Source organism: Myotis davidii, unplaced genomic scaffold (assembly GCF_000327345.1).
Source record: "Myotis davidii unplaced genomic scaffold, ASM32734v1 scaffold970, whole genome shotgun sequence".
Taxonomy (NCBI): Eukaryota; Metazoa; Chordata; class Mammalia; order Chiroptera; family Vespertilionidae; genus Myotis; species Myotis davidii.
The window spans coordinates 804,877-816,118 of record NW_006282204.1 but is presented as its reverse complement, the minus strand read 5'-3'; the positions used below and the strand labels follow the sequence as shown (position 1 = coordinate 816,118).

Here is an 11,242-nt window from a genome sequence, read left to right as displayed (position 1 = left end):
TATATGCATATACATTCTCCAATTAATCTCTCTCTTCCAGCACCACACCCCCAACTTTCCTCTGAAAGTTTTCAGTCTGTTCCATGCTTGTATGTCTCTGGTTCTATTTTATTCATCAGTTTATTTTGTTCATTCGACTTATTTTGTTCACGTATGATTGAGATCATGTGGTACTTATCTTTCTCTGACCTGCTTATTTAACAATGAAGTAATTTTCTGTTTAAAAAAGCAATTTCTATAGCATCTTGCACATACTTTTAAATGGAATTCATTGAATGTAATGTGATCTTTAAAAAATTATATTACATTAAGAATTGAAAGAAAAAATAGTTAAAATCATGTTTTTTTCCTTTTTAAATCTTTTTGATACATTCCTCTTTTTCTTAGAAAAGGAGACAGAAAGTTTTTCATGTTCTTCTTGATTATGACAACTGGCTTGACTCTAGGAAAAACCAAAGCAAGTACTTATTTGTATATGACAAGAACTAAAGATGAGTACTCTGAAAGTCACTGATGAGTACTCTTAGTTTTCATTTCAAATTTTTAGGATGGTTACCTCAGTAAAGTTTTTATTCTTTTTTAAAATATATTTTTATTGATTTCAGAGAGAGGAAGGGAGAAGAAGTGATAGAAATATCAATAATGAGAGAGAATCATTGATCTGCTGCCTCTTGCATGCCCCCTAAGGGGAACTGAGCCTACAACCTGTGCATATGCCTTGATCAGGAATCAAACCCTGACTTCCTGATTCTTGGGTTGACACTCAACCACTGAGCAACACCAGCTGGGCATGTTTTTATTTATTTTTATTTTTTAAAAATATATTTTATTGATTTGTTACAGAGAGGAAGGGAGAGAGATAGAGAGTTAGAAACATCAATGAGAGAGAAACATCGATCAGCTGTCTCCTGCACACTCCCTGCCAGGGATGTGCCCGCAACCCAGGTACATGCCCTTGACTGGAATCGAACCCGGGACCCTTCAGTCTGCAGGCTGACGCTCTATCCACTGAGCCAAACCGGTTAGGGCTGTTTTTATTTTTTGTGACTCCCCCTGATGAATAATAACTTGGCTAACTAATGCAGTAAAACTGCCTCTTTCCTCTTGTTTCTTGTCACCCTGACTTCAAGGGCCAACACTATAAGCACTTTCTCTCTCATTATCTTAATATTTCCATTCACTCTACTCACCACACAACTTTTATTCTACCTACACCATCCCATCCATTATCACCAATTGAAACCAGCCCACTACAACCATAAAGTTACACCCCTCTCTTCAGTGCAAGTGGCAGCAAGGACTGGAGATTTGGCTTGTTGAATGAACTCTACTTGCTAAGCCTGAAGAAACCAGGAAAAGCAACAATAATTTCCTGTTATCTAAACATCCACATTAGCATTCTCCTAATCCATACCTGTGTGTGTACTCTTTGGGTAGAAGAAAAGATAATTCATTCATAACATTCTTCTCCAAAGCGGCTGATGGTATATGATAATATATCAACTTGGAGATTTCTTCAACATTACAGTGAGGTGCCTTCACTATGACTATATGGTATCCCACACCTGAGGAAATACATTTAAAAAAATCTTGTTACTTCCCGTATTCTAGTGAGAATCCACTGGATTTTCATGACTTGGATGAGCAAGAATAAGATATGGCATGCCACAATTCAATCTGATTACAAGTCTAAAAAGTCTAATAAATGCTTCTATTTTAACTTTATTAATTTTCTTACAGACCAATAGATGAGAGATAGAAAGAAAAGCTTCTGTTATCTGGCCTCTTGTATTATATACACTGAACTCTGAGAAGAAAAGATTTTTATTCATGAAACACATATTTACTGGGTGCCTATTATGTGCAAGTAAGTAAATAAATCAGCTAAAACTCCTATCCTTCAGAGACCTGAGAAATATTTCCAGAGTATCCTGCACTTTTACTAGGTGCACTGCACAAGCCTTCCAGAATCTGGGGATGGGTAGTGACAAAAATCCCTCCAGGGAGAGCATTATGCTAAGTGAAATAAGCCAGTCAATGAAGGAAAAACACCACATGATCTCACTCATTCATGGATAATAGAGACCATTATAAACTTTTGAACAATAATAGATACAGAGGCAGAGCTGCCTCAAACAGATTGTCAAACTGCAGCGGGAAGGCCGGGGAGGTAAAAAAAAATCCCTCCAGGGTTCTCCACGACTTTGTAGAAAACATTGCATAGCATTCTGACAGCCCCGGGTATGACAAAAAGGCTGGAGAAGTAGCTGTGGGATTCATTAGTCTTTCACTGCAATGGCCCTTCAAAGGTTTGGGAGAGGGTAGTAGGGTGGAGAGAAACCCTTTAAGGTAAAATACTGCAGGGATGGATAACAAAGAGGATGTGTCATATAAAAAGACAACTGGGAACTAGACTGTAACTTAAAGTGATCTCTATAATCTCATTTATGCACAGATCCCAACCTCTGTTAAGAGCAAAATCCTAATCCCATTCTTAAAATGTTTGAATACAGCTATGATCAGAATCTAAATACAGTAGGTCCTTGGGTTACGTCAGAGATCCGTTCCTATGGTGCGATGTGACACAATTTTCCCTGTAAGTTGGACCCACCTGCATGAGCACCTACGTCACTCACATGGAGCACATACACAGCAGTAATGAAGTGAAACAGTAAAAATTAAAAGAATGATAACAATTCCTGACCTTTACTTGTGGTAAATAAATAATAAAAAACATAAAGTACAGATGTACATATGTTGAAATGACGCTTTATTTTTTTTATAAATAAACTAGAGGCCCAGCGCACAAAATCATGCACATGTACCTCTCTACTGTTTGCCACCCCGCCTGCCACTGCTTGCTGCCCTGCCTGCTCACCGCTGGGAGCTGCGAGCCACCCTGCCCACTCACTGAGCTGCATGCTGCCCCACTCGCCACCGTGAGCCGCTGCTCGCAGGCCAGGGGTGGGGAGGGACCAAGAGGTGTTCAATGCACCTCATGGCCACTGGTCAAGCAGTCGTTTTGGTCGTTATGCTTATGGTCCATGGCCTTTTATTATATAGGATGGGAGATGGTGACGTTACCACAAAACGATGTACATCAAGTCCAACATAACCCGAGGACTGTCTGTAAAGTTGTAACACATCCCAATATTTGTTCAAAATTAAGCAACACATTTTGAACAACCAAAGGGTCAAAGAAGATATCAAATTAGAAAATATCTTGAGCCAGGTTTAAATAAAAATACAACATACCACCCGGCCAGTGTGGCTCAGTAGTTGAGTGTGGACCTATGAACCAGGAGGTCACAGTTCGACTCCTGGTCAGGGCACATGCCTGGGCTGCAGGCTCAATCCCCAGTGTGGGATGTGCAGGAGGCAACCAATTAATTATTCTCTCTCATCATTGATGTTTCTCTCTCTCCCTTCCTCTTTGAAATAAAAATATATTTTCCAAAATTTATGGGATGCTGCAAAGCAATACTAAGATGAATGTTTATGATGATAAACCTCAACATTAAAAAGAAGAGAGAGCTCTAATAAGCAACCTAAGTTTATACCTCAAGGAACTGGAAAAAGAACAAACTAATTGCAAAGTTACCAGAGGAATAAAATAGTAAAGAATATGTCATAAATAAATGAAATAGAGAATATAAAAACAATAGAAAAAAATTTATGAAACTTATTTTTCCCATGTTTTTATTTAAATTTATTAGGGTGACATTGGTTAATACAATTATATAGGTTTCAGTTCTACAATATGTCATCTGTATATTCTGTTATATGTTTACCACCCCAAGTTAAGTCTCCTTCCATCACCATTTATCCTCCCTTTACCTTTTCTACCTGCCCTCACATACTCTTCCTTCTGGCAATCACCATACTGCTATCTCTGTCCATGAGTTTTTCTTTTTAAGGGTTGTTGGTTAGAATAGGTAGATGTTGGTTTAAAAACATACGTACATACATACATACATACATACATACATAAATAAATAAATAGTTAGCTACAGTAGTAAGAAAAAGACTTAAATATAAAATCAGAAATTATGAGACATTACAATTAATATCATAGAAGTAAAAAGGATCACCAGAGAGTTCTATGAACAAGTATACGGCAATAAATTGGATAATCTAGTAAAATTGGTAAATTCCTAGAAAAACAATCTACCAAGATTAAATCATGAGACGATAGTCTAAACATAACTATCACTAGTAAGGAGACTAAATCAATCATCAAAATCTCCTGAAAAGGAAATGCCAGGAGCAGATAATTTCACTGAGGAACTTTACTAAACATTTAAAAGAGAATTAATGACAATTCTTTATAATTCAAAAAATATTGAAGAGTACAGTACAATTCTATACTCACTTTATGAGACCAACATTGCCCTGATAACCAACTCAGAAAAAGACAGCACAAGAAAAGAAAACTGCAGGCCAATAACACTGATAGACATAGGTGTAAACATCATTTACAAAATATGAGCACACTGAATCCAAGAACACGTTAAAAGAAAAATACCATGATCTGGTGGGATTTATTCCTGATATACAAACATGGTTCAACATGTACAAATCAATAAAAGAAACACATGTACAGTATAAAAGAAAAAATCACATGATCATCTCTATAGGTGCAGAAAAAACACTTGACAAAATGTAATACCCTTTCATAATAAAATCTCAATAAATCTGATATCGAAGCAATGTAACTAAACATAATAAATTCCATATAAGACAAACTGACTTCTAATATCATACTCTATGGTGAAGAAATAAAAGCTTTCCCTCTAAGATCAGGAATAAGACAAGGGTAACCACTCTCACCATTTCTATTCAACAAATCCTGAAAGTTCTATTCAAGTAATTAAGCAAGAAAAATAATGGTACCCAAATCAGAAAGAGAAAAAAGATCTTTGCTTACAGATGATATGATGATATATATAAGCAACCCTAAAGACTCCACACAAAAAAAACACACAAAATTGTTACAGCTAATATAATTCAGCAAGAGGTAGAATAAAAAAATCATCAAAAAATCATACAAAAATAGCCCTAGCTGGTTTCGCTCAGTGGATAGAGCGTCGGCCTGTGGACTGAAGGGTTCCAGGTTCGATTCCAGTCAAGAGCATGTACCTTGGTTGCGGGCACATCGGCAGTAGGGGGTGTGTAGGAGGCAGCTGATCAATGTTTCTCTCTCATCAATGTTTCTAATTTTCTATCCCTCTCCCCCCCTCTCTGTAAAAAAATCAATAAAATATAAAAAAAATCATACAAAAATAAATTGTATTCCACACATTAACACTGTACTACCCAAAAAGAAAATTAAGAAAATAATCTCACAATAGCATTTAAAAAAAGAATAAAGAATTAAGATTAAGTAAGGAGGTGAAATATTTGTACACTGAAAACTAAAATTCATTGATAAAAATCATTAATAAAAAAATTAATAAAGACACAAACAAATGGGAAAATATCCTGTGTTCATGAATTAATATTGCTAAAATGTCAATAGTACCTTAAGTGATCTACAGAATTAATGCAATCCCTATCAATGCAATCCCAATGGCATTTATTATAGAAATAGAACAAGATCCTAACATTAATTGAAAACACAAAAGACCCTGAGTAACCAAAAATTTTTTCAAGAAAGAACAAACCTGGAAGCATCACACTTTCTGACTTCAAATATATTATAAACCAACAGTAATTAAAACAGTATAGTACTGGAATAAAATTAGAAAAAAAATTAGATCAATGTAATACATAGAGAGTCCAGAAATAAACCAACACATATATAGTCAATTGTTCAACAAGGTGCCAAGAATACACGATAGAGAAAAGACAGTTTCTTCAGCAAATAGATTTGAGAAAACTGGTTATTCACCTACCAAAGACTGAATATGGGCCCATACTTGAAATCATACACAGAAATTTTACATCATTGCAAAAAATACAATCAAAGTGTATTTAAGACTTAAGCATAAGACTTGACCCTACAAAATTCCTAAAAGTAAACATTGGGTAAAAGCTTCTTTACATTGGTCTTGGCAATAATTTTTTTTGGACCTATGACTTTTCAAGTTAGTGTTTTTTGTTTTATAGATTCTACATATAAGTGAAACCACATGGTATTTGTCTTTCTAGTCAGTCAGAGAAAGACAAATACCATGTGGTTTCACTTATATGTAGAATCTAAAAAACAAACAGAAACAGACTCATAGGAACAGAAACCAAAGGGACGGTTACCAGAAGAAAGTTGGTAGGAGATGGTTGAAAGAGGAATGGGAATATAGTCAATAATCTATCTCTATATAAGCCTACTATGCAAAGTGTCCCCTCTGGAGTTAGACCAGGAAACAGGGAGTTTGATCGCTCGCTATGATGTGCACTGACCACCAGGGGGTGGCACAGAACAAAGGAAGGCCCCAGCTGACAGCCGGAAGGCTCTAATGGACCTTGATCGCCAGCCAGGCCTAGGGACCCTACCCATGCACAAATTTCATGCACCAGGCCTCTAGTATTGCAATAAGTTTACAAGATGACAGATGATTACCAGAATTAGTTGGCTGATCATAATGCAAGGTATAAAAATGTCCAGTCACTATACTGTACACAAAAACTAATACAACCAATATAAGGTTGTATAACAACTATGCTTAAATAAAACAATAAATTTTGCAAACCAAAATAATGTCACCACAATAAATTCAGTAAAATAAATTAAAAAAACCAGAAATACCAAATGATCTAGCAATTCCACTTCTGGGCATTTATCTGAGGAAAACAAAAAACACTAACTTGAAAAGTCATAGATCCATTTTGAATTGATTTTTGTGTCTGGTGTAAGATAGTGTTCCAACTGAATATGGCTGTCCAAGTTTCCTAACATCATTTATTGAATTGACTGCCCTTTTCTCATTATATATTCTTGAGTTTTTTGTCATAAATTAATTCGCCATATATTTGTGGGATTATTTCTGGGTTCTCTTCTGTTCCATTGATCTATGTGTCTGTTCTTACACCAGTAAAACTTTTCTGATACACAGGTGACAAGATTTTTGCACAAAATCCACAAAAATACTATCAGACCTAATATATGAATAAACTATGTTAAATAATATTGTTAAGATATCAATATTCATAAAAGTTACATTAGAATAATATTAAGACATCAATATCAAAAGAATGATTAAAGGGAGAGAGACCATATATGTTTTTGAGGAAAAGTGAAGAGCCACAGCATCGTAAGGATCCCTTCACCATGATGGCAATGCGGTCACCCAGGATGTCAGCTTCATCCATGTAGTGGGTGGTCAGTAAGATGGTGCGGCCCCGTTTATACTGCTGAAGGAGGTCCCTGGTGGTTCTTCGCGAGGCAGGGTCCATGCCAGCTGTGGGCTCATCAAGTATCACCACCTAGAGACCAGAAGAACAATTCCATGACCACGTTAAACATGACAGATTAGTGCACTGGGGTCTTTCCAGTCACTTGTCCAACTGAGCTAAGATGATAAGCTTAGACTAAAACTGAATTAGGAATACTGGACTGATTCCAAACCTATGACCATTTTAGTCCAACAAGGTTGATAATGTAAGCACATCTGGGATTTGGGAGGCTCCTTTTAGAGTGTTAGGTACACAGAAGCACATGGGTTTGTGTCAGCTTAGTTTTTTTAGACATGCTTCAGTGGGGATCAATTTTTAGCTTTTATTTTACTTTTACCTTGGAGTCCCCTATAAGTGCTATAATGACGGAGAGTTTGCGCTTCATTCCTCCACTCAGTGATGCTGAAAATGCATTTCGCTTTTCAATCAGGTTAAAAGCAGACAGCATACGGTCAATTTCTATAGGGTACATCTTTCGAGGGACTCCTTTAATCTAGAAAGAAAAGGCAGACTTTATATGGTGCTTCCAACTTCATCGTCAGAAACGTTTCACCAGCTCTTTTCTTACATCATCTACACAGTGTCTTCTTCCCTTTGCATCTCTTTATGTTTAAAGAAGAATTCACCAAAAATAAGTTTTTGAAAGAAAGTTCAAAGAATAAAAATATTGCTAGTAGGTACTCTGTCTTAAGTACAGGAATAGAGTGGAAATAAAGCAACATGTCTTTGGTTACCATGCAATAGAAATAAAGGTGTTCTGATACTGTCAAGTAATTAAACAACAAGTCCTGCTGGGGACATAGGCCCAAGGTTTTCCTGATCTGGACCATCTGCTTTGAGATGGCAAATCCATTAACATAGGCCTCTCCACTGGTAGCAGGATAGAGACCTAGAATCAAGCAGAAGACATATAGAGACTTAGTTTTTATGAGGAACCAGGACAACAAACTGTTCATTAGCACCTGAAATTCAAAATATACTTGTAGATTACTCATTAGAATTAGTAATATCTCAGCACCTCACAGTTGTTAGAATGGCTATTATCAATAAGACAAGAAATAATAAGTGTTGGAGAGGATGTGAAGAAAAGAGAACCTTCGTACACTGCTGGTGGGTATAATCATTCTGAAAAACCAGTATGGAGGTTTCTAAAAAAATTAGGGCTAGGGCTACCATATGACCCAGCAAGCTTTTTACCAAGTATCTACCTGAAAATTCTGAAAACAATTATTCATAAATAGAGATTACATATGTTCGTTGCAGCATTATTTACAATAGACAACACATGGAAACAACTCAACAGTTCTTCAGCGGATGATTAAAGAAGAGTGATACATATGTATAAATAAAAACATGTAACACAAATAGTGGCTGATTTGGGTGACATTGGTTGCCAGAGGGAAGGGGATAGGGGAAGAAGGGGTCCTAATATAAGGTGACAGGAGATTTGACTCTGGGTGGTGGGCACACAGAGCAGTATACAGGTCTTGTAACATAGAAACCCATATGTTCATGTTGACAAATGTCACTCCAATCAACTTAATAAGTAAAATAAAAACATGAAACATTACCATTTACCACAACATGGATAGACCTAGAGAATATCGTGCTAAGTGAAGTAAACCAGAAGGAAAAGGATAAGAACTATACGATTTCACTCATATGTGGGACATAAAACAAAAAGCAACAAACGAACACATAGATACGGACAACAAAATGATGGTTACCAGCGGGGTAGGGGGCGTGAGGAAAGGATGAAGAGGGTAAAGGAAATAAATACAAGATGATGGCAGGAGACTAGACTGTAGGTGGTGAGCACACATCAGAGTATACACTTGTATTATAAAGTCGTACACCTGAAATTTGTTATTAAAAAATATTAGCCTGATACATTTAATGAAAAATAAGCTAATATTGAAGCCCTACTGAGCTTTAAAAAAAAAAAATGAGGCTTTTGTGATATTAGTGGTACGTTTAGGAGAGGCATTTTGTTTCCATGTTTTTAAGTTTTTATTTTGCAAAAAATCCAAACCTACAGAAAAGTTGCAAGAACAGTATAATAAATCCTCTTATACCATCCACCTGAAAAAATAATTAGGAATACCTCACACAAAGGAAAATTCTAGAAAATATAAATTGTTATCTTTGGAGTGAAGAGATTAGAAAGAATTTTTTATTTCATTAACTGTATGTTCTAATTTTACTTTTAAAAGAAATTTTTATTTTTGAGAGTATTACAAATGTATCCTTTTCTACCTCTGAGGAGTTCCCACCCCACCCCAGCCCTTCACCACCCTATTGTCTGTGGCCATAGGTAATGCATGTATACATACAAGTCTTTGGGTAATCTCCACCCCTGGTTCTATTTTAGTCATCAGTTTATTTTTGTTCATTAGATTCCCTGTTCATTTATTTTGAGATTTAATTGTTGATAGATATGTATTTATAGCCACTTTATTGTTCATATTTTTAATCTTTTTCTTCTTCTTTTTAAAGAATACCCTTCAACATTTCATGAAATACTGGTTTGGTGGTGATGAACTCCTTCAGTTTCTTCTTGTCTATGAAGCTCTTTATCTGACCTGCAATTCTAAATGATAGCTTTTCTGGGTAGAATAATCTTGGTTGTAGGTCCTTGTTATTCATCACTTTGAGTATTTCTTGCCACTCTCTTCTGGCCTGTAAAGTTCCTATTGAGAAATCAGCTGGCAGTCGTATAGGAACTCCCTTGTAGGTAACTAACTGCTTTTCTCTTGCTGCTTCTAAGATTTTTCTCTTTGTCTTTAACCCTTGGCCTTTTAATTACGGTGTGTCTTGGTGTGAGCCTTTTGGGTTCCTCTTGTTTGGGACTCTCTGCACTTCCTGGACTTGTAAGTCTATTTCTTTCACCAGGTAGGGGAAGTTTTCTTTATTTTTAAATTTTATTTATTTATTTTATTGTCTAATGTTTTACATATGTCTCCTTTTTCCCCAGTTAACCCCCAGCCCTAGCCATTCCCCTGAGCAAGCCCTCACCGCCCCAGTGTCCGTGTCCATTGGTTATGCTAATAGAATGTTGGTACCTCTGATGTTTCTCAGAAGCTCCTTACACTATCTTTATTTTTTAAATCTTATCTTGTTTAAAGTATTACAAATAGTAGTACATATGTCTCCTCCCCCCCCATTGACCTCCCCTCAGCTTCCCCTACCCGCCCGAATGTGCCCTCACCGCCCCCCAGTGTCTTGTGTACATTGGTTATGCTTATATGCATGCATACAAGTCCTTCAGTTGATCTCTTACCTCCCCCCAATACTCCCCTGCCTTCACGCTGTAGTTAGACAATCTGATACTTCCTTGCCTCTGTATCTATTTTTGCTCATCAGTTTATAATGTGCTTTATACACCACAAATGAATGAGATCATGTGGTATTTATCTTTCTCCTACTGGCTTATTTTGCTTAGCATAATGCTTTACAGTTCCATTTATGCTGTTGCAAATGGTAAGAATTAGTTCTTTTTTATAGCAGCATAGTATTCTATTGTGTAGATGTACCACAGTTTTTTAATACACTCATCAGTGGATGGACATTTAGGCTGTTTCCAAATCTTAGCTATTGTAAATTGTGCTGCTATGAACATAGGGGTGCATATATCCTTTCTGATTAGTGTTTCTGTCTTCTTGGAATATACTCCTAGAAGTGGGATTATTGGGTCAAATGGCAGTTCCAATTTTAATTTTTTGAGGAAACACCATACTGTTTTTCACAGTGGCTGCGCCAGTCTGCATTCCCACCAGCAGAGCATGAGGGTTCCTTTTTCTCTGCATTTTCTCCACCACTGGTTGTTGATTCATTGTTGATAGCCATTCTA

General features: G+C 36.4%; 1 protein-coding gene across 1 annotated transcript in view; it reads right to left on the bottom strand.

The window, feature by feature from the left end:
* ABCA3 (ATP binding cassette subfamily A member 3) overlaps nucleotides 1–11,242 on the bottom strand; it is a 282,235-nt gene that overhangs the window by 125,756 nt on the left and 145,237 nt on the right. Inside the window, exons 13-16 of the mRNA XM_015571175.1 lie at nucleotides 8,127–8,281; nucleotides 7,730–7,885; nucleotides 7,212–7,422; nucleotides 1,415–1,565 (exon numbers count right to left, since the gene is read on the bottom strand). Of these exons, the coding sequence (XP_015426661.1) occupies nucleotides 1,415–1,565; nucleotides 7,212–7,422; nucleotides 7,730–7,885; nucleotides 8,127–8,281 (673 nt within the window). The remainder of the gene's footprint in view (nucleotides 1–1,414; nucleotides 1,566–7,211; nucleotides 7,423–7,729; nucleotides 7,886–8,126; nucleotides 8,282–11,242) is intronic.